Source organism: Mauremys mutica, chromosome 3 (genome assembly GCF_020497125.1).
Source record: "Mauremys mutica isolate MM-2020 ecotype Southern chromosome 3, ASM2049712v1, whole genome shotgun sequence".
Lineage (NCBI taxonomy): Eukaryota > Metazoa > Chordata > Testudines > Geoemydidae > Mauremys > Mauremys mutica.
The window spans coordinates 25,589,481-25,606,259 of record NC_059074.1 but is presented as its reverse complement, the minus strand read 5'-3'; the positions used below and the strand labels follow the sequence as shown (position 1 = coordinate 25,606,259).

Sequence of the window (16,779 nt, the reverse complement as noted above, 5' to 3'; positions counted from 1 at the left end):
GCGGTGGTGTGAGAGTCCCATTAGAGTCATTATGAGAGCAACTGTAAGGCAGGGAAAGCTATTCTGGGATCCCAGGTAGGGAGTGTGCACCCTGCACATACCACAGAGCTACCATATGCCTTGGCAGTGCACCCTGAGCCATAGTTTATGGGGGGTTGGGGATGGGGAAAGGGTATCCCAGGGAGACATGGGAGTGCAGCCAGTGAATCTGCCTCTGTGCAGATCACTGACTCTTCCCTGCTGCAGAGCTGGGGTGTAGGAGTTGCAGGAGTTACTACAACTCTTCTTGCCCCAGCATCATTTAAAACCCTTGATTTTTCTAAAGGTTTAACTTTGGGGCTGTATTGTCCTCTGGGCTGCCAGGTGTGGGGGGACAGCCATGGCAGCTGGGCGGGGATTGGGCTCTAGTTGGGGACACAGGCCAGGCAATGCCTCTTTTGCCAGATCTGTGGTGATGTCCTTTAGGTGCTTCACTCACCTCTAGTGCTACTGTGCTGAGCTATTCAACGGTAGCCCACTGCACCCTCTTGGTTGCTGGCAGGAACTGCACTTGAGTGCATCTCTGTTGCAGGGAGTCTGATCCATACGCTGTACAGCTAGTCATGCTTTAGGGTTCTGGACCACTCATTACCATACCTCTACTCGCAGATCCTCCTTAGGACTCCAGAGCTTCAAAGCATGGGGTTATGAATAGGAGCAGGGAGGTAGGTGTATGTATGGGCCTGGTGATAGGAGCCTGCCGAATGTGGGTGCCCATATAGGTGACTGAGCGAAGGAGAACCTAAAACAGCAATGGGGATAGTTGAAGTGGGATAGAGAGGAAAGGATGTAAATGGGGGAAGGCTGCAGGAATGGTGTGAGTGCAATGATTTGAGAATGGGCACATTGCAAGAGGCTGCAGGATGCCTCTATTTTGAAATCTTGTCCCAGATGCTAAAAACCTGGCTGCAGCCTTGAGTATCCTATTAGGGAAAAAATCCGTACAAGAAAAGAGATTGGACGGAGGCACAGCCTGCCAAGGGTGGAACCCCCTTCACTTGGATTATGGAAAACTGGTCTGGACAAAGCACTGAAGAATGTAGTAAATGAGACAATCTTACAATGGCAGGGGATAGACTAGGTCACCTTCCGGGTCTTTTGGATCATTATAATTCTGTCTTTGTATCTCCAAGTGTGTGTGTGTGTGTGTGTGTATGTCCCCGCCCCAACTACAGAGTTTGCTTTCTCTTTTCTTAGGCCATGTATCCCCAGCAATGTGCCTAGCTAGTTACCAAATGACTGAGGTTTTTGTTTTTGTTTTTAATGATGGGGGAAGAGGAGGAAATGACAGAAGTGTGTTTTTTCTCATTTTTATTTTTGAAATTCAGAAGAAAAATTAATTGCAACAGGAGGGCAATAATATTGCTGGCCAAATATTTCCCATAATTTTGAGAGTGATTTCTGTTAGACTACCTTGCCAAAAGAATGCTAAAATAATAATATAATAATAATAAATAACCAAGGAAAGAAAAATTGCTGACTCATTATTATTGCTCTTTGCTGTCATGGAGACTGTGATGCCTCAAACTTTTCTCCTGGCAGTGAGATTATGAACAAGTTTTTCATTAAACAATCAAAAAAGGAGTTCAGGATCTGAGTAAGCTCAATGCAGGGAATCAGAAGCACTGTTAATCAGTACTGTCACAGTTCTACTTCATAATTAAAGGACATGTTTGGTAGCATTCTGTAGATACGAAGGAAGTTCAAGTGCCAGGGATGTGCACACCTAAGCTTTTTGCTGCGACATGGAATGACATCACATAATAAGGTTCAGTCCTACTACCATTTATGTTAAGGGAAAAAATCCTATTGAGTTTAATGAGAGCAGAATTGGATTCATAGGGAAAAATTTGGTCTGGCTCATGTTTAGTTGTGCTTGGGGTGAGGAACATTAGGCATGGACTCGGGCGAATTGGGTTCTATTCTACTACTGACCCTGAGCCAGTCATTCCTCCTCTCTCTGTCTCTGAGATTCCTCATATCCTTGGTCTGTTGTCGATTCAGTTTTTAAGCTCTTCAGGGCAAGGGCTGTATCTATGTGTTTTTTACAGTACGTAGCATGGTGTGGCCCTGATGGGTTAGAATGAGAGAGAGGAGTTGAAGAACCGGGTTACAGGCCTAGATGTCAGGGAGGATGCGAATGCCATAAGCTGTGGAGAACAGGGAGGAACGATTATGAATTTAATTTTGGCCCAGGTGTTTAAGATGACGACGAGCAATCGATGATGAAATATCTGAGTTAAAAATGGAAAGGTGAGACTTAGCAGCAAAAGCAAGAAAAATCACTATCTTATGCTTTCCTGTTACAGTTGGTGTTTCCTTTAGAAATGGTTTATATTCCTGAGAGCATTAGCAGTGAATATGTGAGTCAGTCCATGGTCTTTATAACCAACTAGCTGAAATTCCTCATTGTGCATGAAACTCAGGTAGCATATGAGACTTGGTTCCAAAAGAGAACACGGTGAAGAAAAAAATGGTGTAATTGCTTAGACAAGGGTCTAGAAACACATTACGAAGAAAATCACATCACGTCTTAACAAGCTTATAAGTGAGACCTTCATTATGTAGGATGCTTAAACTCACGAACTGCTTGTGGCAAAAAACAAACAAAAAAACCCCAAAACCGACTATTTTGCTCATGAGAGTCTTTTTTAAATGAATCTGATAGTTAAAGCTGATGGATAGGAGTAGCTTTTCTCTGACTATTAAAATGATTGGTTAACTGCTGTGACCTATGTACTCGACTAATGAAAATTCTGAAAAATGTAATTCTGAAACGTATTCTGAGGTTTAAGATAGATTATATGGAATGTTGCTGGATATAAAAGAAGCTGATCAGATGGAACTATAATCTTACTGAGGAAGTACCATTGCTGCTGCTTTGAAATGGTAGATACAAATGGATATTTTCTTTCTTAAAAAAGAGTGGTGAGTATGTTGTAGATCAGGGATCGGCAACCTTTGGCATGCGACTCGTCAAGGAAATCTGTTGTTGGGCTGGGACGGTTTGTTTACCTGCAGTGTCCGCAGGTTCGGCCGATCGCAGCTCCAACTGGCCGTGGTTTGCCGTTCCAGGCCAATGGGGGCTGCAGGAAGCAGTGTGGGCGGAGGGATGTGCTGGCTGCCACTTCTCACAGCCGCCATTTGCCTGGAATGGTGAACCGCAGCCAGTGGGAGCTGCAATCGGCTGAACCTGCGGACGTTGCAGATAAACTGTCCCAGCCCACCAGCGGATTTCCCTGATGGGCCACATGCCAAAGTTTGCCGATCTCTGTTGTAGATGGAGTTATCATCAATCACTAATTAACTAGTAATTTGGGGAACATGAATATAGTACCAAAGTCGACAAGTAATCTTAGGAGATAGATTATAATATTTGTTTTGTGGTAGCACCTAGAAGGGTAGAGCCTCAATTGGTATAAATTGTCATAGCTCCATAGAATTCTATGGAGCTATTACAATTTACACTACTGAGGCTCTGCCCCAGATGCCTCAAAGGATCAGGGCCTCATTGTGCTAAGCACTGAACACACCTAACAAAAAGACATTCTCTGCTCCCGCAGAGTTTACAATGTAAGTTTATGATGAGAAACAAGAAATGGATAATGGGATACACTTTTTACATTTAGATCAATGGTTTGTATCTAGTGCAAGACAATAAGGGTGTTTGATGGCCTACCTGAAATGAGCTGGTTGTTCCCATCCTGCACCTATTGGACAAATATCCACATCACAGAAATGACCTTTAGAGCAGACAGAAACAAACACAAAAACCCAAAGAATGAACATGAATGAAAAGCAAAGTATCTTCTGATACGATTGTATGGCATGGTTGACCTATAGTGGTGATCTCCTGCGAGGAAGTGTCAACTACTCTTGGTGCAGTTGTAACCCACACATCTTCTGGGTGTGGTGTTCTGTCCCATCCAGTGGCACCGAGACCAATTAGAGAGAGAGAGATAAAATGAGTCTGCTCTACAGTCTTAGTTAACAGCCAGGGACTTTTAGCTCATGCGGTAGAGGCTCATGCACAAAGCTCCAGAGGTCCCCAGTTCGATCCCGCTCGCTATTGACTGTGGTCACCCTGATTGACTGTCGGTGTTACACAGTCACCCTATCTGCCTATTTCTTTGGCCTCAAACTCTTTAGTGTCTGAGCACCTCACAAACAAAATTGTATCCTCATAGCACCTGTGTGAAGTGAGGAAGTATCGTTATCCCCATTTCCCTTCTGCTATTGTAAATCCAGGTAGAATGTGTGGAAACATTTAATTTTTTTCTACACCTTGTGACTATTCACTATTAATCAGAGAGTTTCACTGGCTGCTTCTTAAACTGGAATAAAAATAGATGGGAGACATTTTCAAAGGAAACTAAGGGCTTGTCTACAGGAACATTTAGCTCACAGCAAGCTGGGTTGTGAATCTACTCAGGACTAGCCTGCCAAGGACTAACTATCCACTTGGACCCTTCTGATACACATTAACAGTTTGTTAATGTGGTTTGATCTAGTCCTCTTTGAAACAGGACTAGATGCACGTCAGCAGGGTCCATGTGGACAGTTAGTCCTCGGCAGGCTAGCACGGGGTAGATTCACACCCCAGCTTGCTGCAAACTAAATGTTTGTGTAGACAAGCCCTAAAGAAGTTGGGTGCCAACATCTCACAGGTAGAGCTGGTCAAAAAATGTCCGACTTAACAGTTTTCTGTCAAAAAATGCTTCTTTGAAGACTTCAATCAGCATTTTTATTACTGACATGTATTTGAAAGACAATATCGCAACCGTGGAGCTCCACTTACTTCAATGGAGCTAATGCTGTTTTTCACCGGAGAGGAGAATTAGGCCTTTATTCTCTTACTCTTTCAGGTGTAATTTGATTCATGTTCATGATGATGATTTCAGGATTTTGTTCACATTGAAGCCTTATGTTCTGGGTCCGGTTCTTTCCTTGTTATGGCATCGGTGCGTTGTACAGTTTTTAAGTACAAGGTTTTTTCAAACCTTGCTTCAAGGTTGTGGAATATAATCTTCTCTCTAGTGGTTCCTGTAGTGTTTTTAAAGTCAGACATCTCAAATCTCTCACTTCTCTAGTTTTCTATTATTGAACATGGTGTGTATTTTTACTCTTGATGTTCAGAACATCCAGCACCCAGACCAATATGATTGATTGCTTTATAAATTCATAATATAATTAATAAATAACAAATAAATATTACTCTTGCTACTCATGAAATCTTGAACTATTTCAGACTACTTATCCGTTGTAACCTGATTTCTAACTCCCGTAGCTCTGTCCGTTTGTGTGAACCATGAATTCTCATTGTATTTAGCACCATCCTCACCTGTGCCCAGTGCTGGATTAGCCCCTGGGCCAACGGGGCGCCCCCGCGCTCTGACCCACTCTGCCTGTCTGGTCTCCTGCAAGCCCGCGCACCCCAACCCTTCTCCCCGACAATGACACCAGGCAGGCAGAGTGGGGCAAGCCTCCACGCTCTGACCTCGTTCCCCAGCAGGAGTGATGGGGGAATGTGGGCCATTTGCTCAGGCCTAGGGCCCCACAAAAGTATAATCTGCCTTTGCCACAGTTTGATTTATCATCAAACTTATAACGCGTCAAGATAAGAAGGTTCCAGTTCTATTAACCTATTAACTTTAACTGGAAAATGTGATGGTTTGAGTTTGGGGTTGAAAATCAGGAATCAGACTGGTGAAAAGCTATCAGTACGCTCCCTTGCTCGCCCCACAAAAGAAGCTCCGTTCATGTGATCTGTCAAAATGAGACTCCACCCAAACGCTCCTTCAAACTCTCCTTTGCAGTGAGGCCTACAAAAAATGTGACACAGACTAGGCTGCTGGTGAGTTGAGGTCACTGCTTATCATGCTGATCAATAGTGTCTCATTGCTTCCTGGTAGTCCCCTGTCAGTCTGTCTGTATCCAATTGTTGTCTCATCTTATTCTTAGATTGTAACTCTTCGGGGAAGGGACTGTCTTTTTGTTCTGGTTTTGTGTAGCACCTAGCACAGTGGGATCCTGGTCCATGACTGGGGCGTCTAGTCATGATACAAATAATAATAATAATCATTGAAAATACGATAGAAAGTGCCACTGGTCTCCTTGAGCTTAGCTATCCCCAAGTAGGGCTTGAATATGTGCATACTAAGCTCTGCTATGCTCCTGGGGCTGGGCAGGATTGGGGGAATGGGGAGGAATTGATGGTATCTTCCAAGCGCTACCCATTTGTGGTACCAAAATGAGTAAACTGTGGAGATCTGTGATTCTCCCTCTCCTTTCATACACATGGAATGAAATAGTTAATAATGTTGGCATTTAAATTATCATCACAGGGGATCTGAATTAACACCATGCAATGACTGGGGCAGTTCACATCTCTCAAAGCTATTGTTCTCCACTCTCTGTAGACTCAGGCCAAGTCTACACTATAAACATACATAAGTATAACTGTGTTGCTCGGGTGTGGATTTTTCACACCCCTGAATGACACAGTTATACCGACCTAACCCCCAGTGTAGACAACGCTTTGTTGATGGGAGGGCTTCTCCTTTCGACATAGCTACCGCCTTTGCAGAGTTGGATTAACTATGCCAATGGGAGATGCTCTCCTGTCAGCATAGTAACGTCTATGCTACAGGGGTGCAGCTGCACCGCTGCAGATTGTGCCACTGCAGCATTTTAAGTGTAGACCTGCCTTTAGATAGACATCTCTGTATCAGTCACAATTTTGAACTTTTCTTCACAATCATAGTAACTAGAGACTTACTAAAAAAAAGCTGAGATTGCAGGGAACAAGTGAATAGTTTCCTAGAGGTGTCAGACTGGCTCAGGGTATGAGCTGTTCCTGAGCCCTGCTGAGTATTTTCTGTTGGCAAAGACCAATTTAACCTCTTAAAGGTTTGATAAGATTAAACTTCCAACTCACCTGCAGGTTTCCTGTCCTGTCTGGCTATCTGTCTGGTACGATATAAGCTTTTTATGTTTGGTGTTCTTTTATAGCTCAGTGAATTGACATGTCTCTGGTTGGTACTCATATTAATTAATAGATACTTATATAATATGGGTTTTCTGCTGATGCTGATAGAATTGTGCTCTCTGCTGATATTCAGATCTGGGGGGTCAGATCTGTACTCTTGTTTGGGGGTCATATTAACACTAGGGTAAACATTGTCCTTTTACCATTAATGGAATCTAGCCAGACTTTGTCCATTGCTGACACTCATGTGCTTTCAGAATCTCTAGGTCACATTATTGTAATGCTTTGCTTCTATGGATCACTGAAGAAAATATTGCATAGGTGCTGACTTGCGGGAAATGCTGCCGTCAGATCTTAATGTGCTCCAAGATGACTCAGCATGTCACTTCACTTTGCAGGGAGTTATGCTGGCTGATTTGATAATTGTTTTGCTTCAAAATGAATAATTTGGAGACTGTATATTTTATCTCCTTATAGGCTTGGCTATTTCTGAACGTCATCTGAAGCTGTTCTTTTGGCTGTTCTGAAATACAACTTAATCACTCAGGAAAAGAGGGATGGAGTGAAACTCAATGGTTTCACTTTGCAGAAGATTTTGCATTTTGAGCTCCATAGGGTTAGTCCAGGTTCACATGAAACTTTGTACCCCAGCAGACTTTTCAGATCTCCTTTTCTGAAGTTTGTGGTCACAGTGAAACACAGTCATGCTTTGCAACATTTAACCCAGCATCTCCAAAAAGTTCATGCCATAAAGGACAATTGAATGAATGAATTTAAAGGGGAACTTTCCATATAAAACTCGTAGGTAAGAGTCTGCAAATATAATGTCTACATTTTCAAAAGTGACATGGTTTTGGGTGGCACAGTTTTCCATCTTTAGACTCTTTAAAGGGCCTGACTTTCAGAGAGTGGGTGCTTGAGAGTTATTTTTAATGCAAAAAGAGAAGTATATATTAATGAGGAAGGTTGACCAAATTTCCTGAATACTGATAATAGATAGAGCCATCTGATTCTCTAAAAATGCTTTCTCCACATCTAATCACAAATGACAGGTATGTCTAGTAACTGGGATCAAGTGAAAGTTTTTTCCAGAGTAGTTGACAGTGACACTCCTATATGCAAATCCTACCTAATCTTCATGAATAATTGTTTACATTATATCCTTTAAACATGTTGCTTGTATCTTGGCTTTAATTTTATAGTCAGTATTTATAAATATAGGGTTTGATACTGCAGTCCTTATTGTGTGCTCCCATTGAAGCCAGTGGGTATGTCAACTTTGCATTGTAAACCTGGATCTGTGGGACCCGGACTTGTGGATTCAGTGTTTCCAAGCCCATGCTTGAGCATCCACACTGTACTGTAAACCTGGACTTGGGTCTTACAAACATTCTAACATGTCCATACTGCACTACACAGCCCTTCTAATTCAGGGCTGTGGCTTCAGCTGTGTCCACATTGCAAAATGACTGGGTTTGGACTCGAGTCACAGCAGGACTTGGGCTCCAACCCACCCTTCTAGCAGGGTCTTAGGACCTAGGTCCTGCCTGCTTGTTCACCCAAATCAGATTGATGTATGTGTGGATGGAAGGGGGGCTAGGGCTCAAATCTGAGTCAGAGCCCGGGTCTAATGTACAGTATAGACATACCCAATGAGATCACATAAGTCAGTGAAGTCCATCCTTGAAAGTGTTTGCAGAACTGAACTTGCAGATTGATCTCTCCAAAGCTGTATCCCTCTTTGTCTTTTTATCAATAACAAAGGCAGTTTTCATGCTTTGGGACATGATCCCCTGTCTATCAAATTAAGATGTAGTTTAGATTCAGTACAATGCTACAACTACTGAATATTTTACTTTCTTTTTCAGTTGATTTATACACTATGTATTGTTAATGTGGGGATTTGATTACTTACCATGTTTTAAAATGAAGCAAATCAATAATACAGAGTAGCATATTAGCTAAGATCACTTACAACCAGGTACGTTTTTTTCATTTCTCATTTTCTTCTTTTTTCTTAGGATTAGACCTGCAGAACATTCAGTTCTGTCATTTAATTTTTAATACTTCTCATCTTGTAGTGTAATTATTAGATTAACATGAATTATTACTTGTCACTCTGGATGAGTTTGTGAATGCAGAGATAAGTGTAGGTCATTCATGATCTGAACTTAACTGTAGGTATTTCACTTTTAATTTTCTAAATTTTTCTACAAAGCATTATTATTATTATTATTTTATTACTATTTATTTGTATTATGGTGATTCCTGGGAGATCCAGTCTCTAGGATGCTGCTGAGCTAGGAGATGTACAAATACAGAACAAAAATTAGAAATAATAGTTTTACTATGAAAAACAAATAATGATTCTTGAAGTTATTCATTATGGCTGTACATCCCAGTCTCATATTGGTAAGCATTTCTTCACACAATTAGTCCTGTTGGGCTCATTGACTACTCAAATAAGTGCTCACCAACATGAGTAAAGATTGCATAATTTAACTGTATGGGACCACCGAAAAGGTTCACCCAAAATTGTACATGGCTAAATTTGAAGTCAGTAGGACCTGCTGGGTGTTCAGCATCAGGTTTTATATATCCAGTACTTACTCACTTCTACTCGGTATAGTCATGCTATGTGCAGATAAGTAAAACAGATCTAGGACTTTTATCAATCTGTGTATTTATGGTTCTAAATCACCAGTGTTTCTGAGCACTTTCTTTCCAATAAGCCATGCTCGGCCATATTCAGTCAAATAAATTGTGAGATAATGGGTATCATATGTGTCTGTTCATGGAATGTCAAAGGGCTTTAGTAACCCATCCAAAAGAATAATAATACCGAGACAACTTAAAACCAAGAAGAGCAAAATAGCCAAATATACGATGAGCTCTGTATAAGATCAAAAGCTCATCTCTCTCACCAATAGAAGTTGGTCCAATAAAAGATATTACCTCACCCACCGTATCTCACAAATATATGTAATGAAGCTAAGGAGGATTCCTTAAGAATTGGGAAACTGTCAGAAGGCACAACATTTAATTCTTCCTTGAAATTCAGCATGTCCATGTTAATTCACAAGAAGGATTATTTTCAATTCTTCCAATCCTGGAACAATCCAGAAAAGATAGAATCTTCAATAAGGTGGTTTTAATTCCAAATGGCTTATCTGGGGAAGCAAACTAAAGGAGTTTTTCAGAGTAGTAGCCATGTTACTGAATAATGAAACCTGTCATTATGCAAGGCACTGAATTTAGCCGTATGGAGTGGAAATCCATCAACTTCATGAAAAAACTCGAACAGATACAGACAGGCATCATCTTTCTTTCCAAATGCAAACAGATGGACATCATACCAAAAGGACTGAAAGTAGAAAATCCATTACAATCTACATACCACACAGACTATGCTGACAGATTGTGCCACACACTCACATTTATTAGTAATAATAAAGGATTTTAATTATTCACATTTATTAGTAATAATCCTACAATCTAGTCTAGAACTGTTTTGTTCTCCTAGTATTACATGGTCTGATGCTTGGAATTAATGACATTAATCTCTAACCATCCTCCATTCCTGCCATGATGAGGCCTTCCAGAATCTCTTTTTCATATATCCTCGTGATAGATAATGGATGATCAGATATCGCAAACTATACTTCATACAGCTATTATTTACTTTGGCCTTGGTGGAGTCTTAAGACCACTGCTCTTGGCAAAGGGGACATGCAGGAGTTGTACTGCAGTGGAAGGCCCTTGGAGGAATTCCACACTATGATTTGGATAGGATGCAGCATACACTCCCTTCTGCCTATGGGGAGCTCTGTTAGTCAAAGTAGAGAGGGGCAGGATTAGACCCCTATTTTCACCCCTTCCTTTTCCCACACTGTCCAGCTCTTTTGGGTGAAGTTAATGCTGTTGCTTCCTACAGAAAGTCCTGTTGTGCTAAACAGTACAAAGAGGATAAAGCTGAGGTAAAGCAATAGTTCAGGGAATACTACAGTTATGATCCCATCCTTTAGCAAGATTATTTGCTTGTATAGTTTGGAAAACACTAGAAGAACATTGAAGACCAAAGACCCTGAAGTTGGCTTAACTAAACTGAGATTGTTAGGGCCTGCTTCTACTCTCAGATCATATGTTTACTGAAGCCAATGTAGTTACATTGTTGTGAAAACAGCGTAAGAGAGAAGAGTCAGTATTTTTTTCTGTGTTTAAACTATTTCTTCAAGGAACGAGGGCAAGAAATTCCAGGTAATCCAAGACAGCTGTAAGATGTAGAGAATTTTAATAAGACATTACAAAAGTACTTTGATGGTTGTTCTTAATGACTTTCTTTGCTGCATAATGATGTTGAACTGCATTTACTAATAGTGCTGTGAGAGCCTAAAGGCCTCAAACCTACTCAGCTAGGAGAAAATACAGAGTCTGGCATCCACATACCAGAGGCTACAGAATAGCTGCGGGGTTGTTCTAGGGAGGCTATTGCTTTCAATGGTTGACATAGATTATTCAGTCCCTAACATGGGGGAGGACTGAAGGCTCTCATAGCAGTGGATTCTGTATCCTGATCCTTCCCAGCCTGTCCATGCACTATTCTCAGCTGCCTCAAGAGGGCACATTGGATGTAAGCGATCGTTCTCTGAGAATTGGATCTTTGCAGTGGGAGGTGGTGTATTCTGGAGCAGAGTGGTGAATTCTGGATTAACTTTCATGGCCAGGATATAAACTTGCAAGAATTCCTTGTGTTGGAGCCTGTCTGCAACTGCTGTTGTTTTCCACCACTGACACAAGAAACATTTTTGCTGCTTCTTTTGCAGTGCATAGTCATCAGGGAACCTTGGAGATCTGTAGGGACTATAGGAAGAGAAGATGCCAGAGTCTCAATAGCCGGTCTAGATTGTTATGGTTGCTACTTCTTGTCTGAAGATGGAGGAGGGTTCTGATCTCAGCCTGCACAAAATGGTGGTTGTTCCAAGAGGTGAGGGGTGTTCTGTTCCTTAAATCCAGTCTGAAAATCAGATCCACTGTGTGCTGTTTACTTGAAAGTCTATATTTTTTAGTGGGGACCCTGACATTTCAAGAGCCCAATTGCCTTGGGATATAACATAGCCTGTGGGTCTCTCCTTCCCAGGAATATGTCTACATTGCATTGTAAGCCTGGGCTCGGACTCAGACTCAGGTTTGAGGCCAAACCCTGTTTCCATTTTCACAGAAAGCTCTCAGACTTGGCTCAGACCCAGGGTCCTAGGACTCTGCGTGGGTGAAGGGCTTGAGTTTGAGTCAAGACAGGACCCAAGGTTCAAGATCTGTTGCTTTACAGTGTAGATGCAGCCTCCCGATTTGGGTCCTGGGAGTCCACCAAAAGTATCTCACAATCTCGTGCACTGACAACCTTTGTTCTCTATCACAAGCATCACCAATTGACTCCAGGGAAATGGAAGCAACCCCCTTTGTTCTAGTGCAGGAGCTCGGCAAGTTAGCATTTAACCCTTCCATTATTTTATTACCTCTGGGCTGAAAACACACCTTTGGAGAACCTTCTCTGTTTACAATGGAGGATGACCAGAAGAATCCTTTGCAAAGTGAGCTGCTTCATGGTCAGAGGAGCACACCCAGATTTTGATTAACCTTTTGTGTGAGGCCAGCAAAACAGTGGACTTTAGTAAAAGTACCAGGAGTGACCATGCAGACCAGCAAATAGTGAAGAAGTTAGCAGTATCGGAAATCTACCAGAATGGTGATCAGTGGAGGGAGTGGATTAAGCAACTCAAGACCAAGTACTGGAAAACCAGGGACCAGAACTGCACCTTGGGCAACTCACTGACATCATGCCTGTTTTATGAGGAGCTTGGCTGGGTGCTGGGTACAGAGCCAATCCTGGTGCATGATGACCTGGTCAGCCATGATGGGGCCCTGCTGGCCCCAGGATCCAACTTGGGAATTGATAGGAGCCCGCAGCAGGTGCCAAGTGAGGACAGCGCTGTGACTCTGTTGTTGAAACCCAAAGGAAGCTTTATTGTAGGAGCAGCATATCCTGGGGCCATATTTGGAGGAGCTTCTTGATGTCCCACCTGAAGAATGGCCTGCAGTGGAACTGGCAGTGGATGTGAAATGGATGGAAGCTGCCCCAGAGCCTGGTAAGTTTCTGGCTCTATTTTAATGTTTATTAATATAGGAATAGAAGGGATTTCTGTTCTATGAACCAATGCAAAAATTATTGGAGCAGTATGCCAGTGGCTTGTTTCCCACTCTCTCTCCCCCACCATCAGAATGGGGACTGGGAAATGCAAACAGTTAAAAAAACAAACAGACAAAAAACCTTGAAAGTGAATTTTTACTGGAAAGGTGCAGAGTTTTGCTAGGACATTCCTGTTTCTTAAAAGTGATAACCTTACTTTACCATGCCTTTAAGCACGTTTCTCTGTAATCACCCAACAACGGTGTAAGGAACCTGCTGGAAACAGTGAACTGTTGATGGGCGTGGAGGGGCGGGGTGAGGAGGGAATGTGTTCCATTTACAATCTAGCCCATTTCAGTTAACTGCAGTTCATAAGTGACAAAAAATTTGTCCCAAGTATGATTTGGGTTTTAAACGTTGTCCAATTATGTGCTGGGGAATGGGGGGAAGAGGATAAGGTGGGTGACAGTGGAGGTCTGTGCTTACATGAAGTCATAACAGGCTGAGCATGTGGAAATTAATTGATTCTCTCATGAATTCTGACCCAATCCTGGGTACTGATAGCTGCAAACCGTGCCTGTAGCAGGAACTCCAGATACGTAGTCACATTTCGGGGAAGGGCATATTTTGCTGGGCCACCTTGGTAGCTGCCCAGCCCACTCCACTTGTAGATGTGCTGTTTAGTCACTGTACATTTTAATACTTTGGTTGTATACACTGCTGGTTTCCTACTGGCAGCTTGGAATAACATCTCCCTTTGCACGGTACCACATGAACTGTTACGTCCTCCAAAATGCAGAAGGCCTAAAATGATAGCAAAATCCTTTAGTAGCATGGTCAGACTGCCCCACAAACCCAAGTTGTTCTGCAATTTATTTATTTATTTATATTGGGGGGAGAGGGGGCTTTTTTTTTTTTTTTTAAACTTGCCATTGTCTTTGCACTTCTTTTTCTGCCAGTAACCCAGGTGTGTCCACGGAGCTTCTGTGGTCTGAAGCATCCCTCTCACAATATACTGAAGTTCAGTCTGGGAAAGCAACATTTTATGTCCTTGAAATTCCACAAGGATTTTTTCTGTGCTCCTGCATGGAGCTCTTTGAGACAATAACCCTCTGTGTCTTGTCCTGTTCCAGGCTCCTTGATCTCTACAGCCTGCAGCACCTCCACAGCCACCACACTGCAGCAGGAGCCTTGATCAATGAACTTTCACGGACAATTCCAAAATGAAGCATTTCTCTGATGAACTTATGGCTGAAGTTCTGGACAGGGCCTAGAGGCAGGTCCAGTTCCAAAAACAGAGGGACTTGTGGCTAGAGGAAAGTTATGGCAAGAGGAGAGGCTCAGAATGGCTGCACAGATTGAGGACAGGGTTTCAGCACAAGAGCAGGCATTTGTTTCGCAGTTCCTGGAACAGGAATGGCAGCTAAAGGAGGATGACAGAGCTCATCAGAAAGAACAGTCTGAGCAGGTGCTATCAATAATGTCCACAAAAGTACTGGCTTCTGCTGCATCACCCACACCACGGCCTGAGTCCCCTCTGTGATCCCCTGTGCTGAAGTCCAGAAACAGCTTGGGCCATTCCATGGCTGAGTGGCCCATGCAGTCAGCTCCTCTGAGCAACTGGGCAGAGCAGCTTTGCCCTATGAAGTCCTCCATGTCGACCCCCTGCCCAGTGGTTGCTTCCACCCCAATTCCTCAGTGCCAAGTGTGCAGCAAATGTGGAAGAAAAGGAAAGAAGAACAGTGGGCCAGGGGACATACCACAGTAGGGAATTTCTGTCTTGAACATAGTTTCACTGTTTGTGCTTGTTCGTGCACTTTTTTGTCAGGTTTTGTCGTGACAGGTGTTTTGGTGTGGTAATGGCAGCTGGCCTGCCAGGTAATGGGTTAATGTTATACTTTTCTAAGTCATGTTTATAAATAAAGCTTTTTATTTGATCAAGAAAGTTTATTGATATCAGTAAACAGATGATCAGGGACAATTAGGAATTAGTATGCAAACACTATTCCTTGGTACATAGATTCCATCAATCCATACATCAGCTGCTTCTTACATCAACCCGTACTGTGAATCAAGCCCCCCCCAGCATCCCATTTGATAAGTGGTGAGGTCATTCGTAAATACATTGAATAGCAATCAACCCTCCCAACAATCCACAATCAATCAGCCCCTTCCCCCTCCCCCCACACTCATAAAGGGACTATTTTCCCTCTTATGCACGTCCAAGTCCATAATCATAGAATCATAGAACTGGAAGAGACCTCAAGAGGTCATCTAGTCCAGTCCCCCGCACTCATGGCAGGGCTAAGTATTATCTAGACTAGTGGTTCTCAACCCTTGGGGGCTGCAAGCAGATTTCAGGGGGTCTGCCAAACATGGCTGGCATTAGATTTGCTACGGCCCAGGGCAGAAAGTCGGAGTCCCACCAGGCGGGACTGCAGCCTGGGGCCCCGAGCCCTGCCACCTGCGGCTGAAGCCGAAGCCTGAGCAACTTAGCTTCATGTTGCCCCCTATGGTGTGGGGCATCAGGCAATTGCCCTCCTTGATACCCCCTAACACCAGCCCTGGCTTTTATATGCAGAAAATAGTTGTTGTGGCACAGCTCGGCTGTGGAATTTTTATAGCATGTTGGGGGGCTCAGAAAGAAAAAGGTTGAGAACCCCTCATCTAGACCATCTCTGACAGGTGTTTGTCTAACCTGCTCTTAAAAATTTCTTATGATGGAGATTCCACAGCCTCCCTAGGCAATTATGTTTGCATTTTTTGCAACAGTGTTTTGCAACAGTTGACTCATATTTAGCCACTATGACCCCCAGATCCCTTTCCACAGTACTCCTTCCTAGGCAGTCATTTCCCATTTTGCATGTGTGCAACTGATTGTTCCTTCCTAAGTGAAGTACTTTGCATTTGTCCTTATTGTGAGCACAAAGCAGCCCTGAGTTCTGTTTCCTGGGTGCATCCAGCTTCAGCTGTGGTAGGTGCCTTTTCTGGCTGAGGGTACCAATTCAGTGGCCACTCGCTGTCATAGGTCCATTCAGGGGGAAATGGCTTACCTCCGGCTTCACAAATATTGTGAAGAGCACAGCAAGCCACAGTAATGTGCACTACATTAATGACACTGGAATCCAAATGGGTCTGTAGACATCTCCAGTGGAATTTCAGTCTGCCACAAGCACATTCAACAACTGTTCCACACCTGCTGAGAGTGTAATTAAACCATCTTTTGCCAGGGCCTCTGATATCAGGGTAAGGTTTCATAAGCCAAGGCAAAAGGAGATATGCGGGATCCCTGGAATGGCAGTGGGGACAGAAATACCAATGTCATTTGGTGGGAATAATGTTCCAGCTTGTCCATGAATGTAGGCTCCCGATTGGCTAAAAACCCTGGCATCGTGACCTTTCCCAGTGCAAACCATGTTGGTATTCATAAATCAAACTCTGTGGTCCAGGAGGGCCTACATAAACAATGTAGTACCCTCTGTGGTTTATGTACTCATGCTCATAGAGGAGGGCAAACTATGGGCACAAGTCCCATTAAGGTCCCTGCACAGTTTGGCAATCCCATTCT

The 16,779-nt window shown here is 43.0% G+C and overlaps 1 protein-coding gene across 6 annotated transcripts in view; it reads left to right on the top strand.

Moving 5' to 3' along the window:
* KCNS3 (potassium voltage-gated channel modifier subfamily S member 3) overlaps positions 1-16,779 on the top strand; it is a 71,898-nt gene that overhangs the window by 52,986 nt on the left and 2,133 nt on the right. For 5 of the 6 annotated variants that reach the window (XM_045008795.1, XM_045008797.1, XM_045008792.1 and 2 more), the window contains one exon: positions 14,345-15,088. In XM_045008795.1, coding sequence (XP_044864730.1) covers positions 14,345-14,353 — 9 coding nt within the window. In that variant the 3' untranslated portion in view covers positions 14,354-15,088. Of the gene's footprint in view, positions 1-14,344; positions 15,089-16,779 lie in introns of those variants that run through there. The other variant, XR_006577775.1, reaches the window with a different exon arrangement.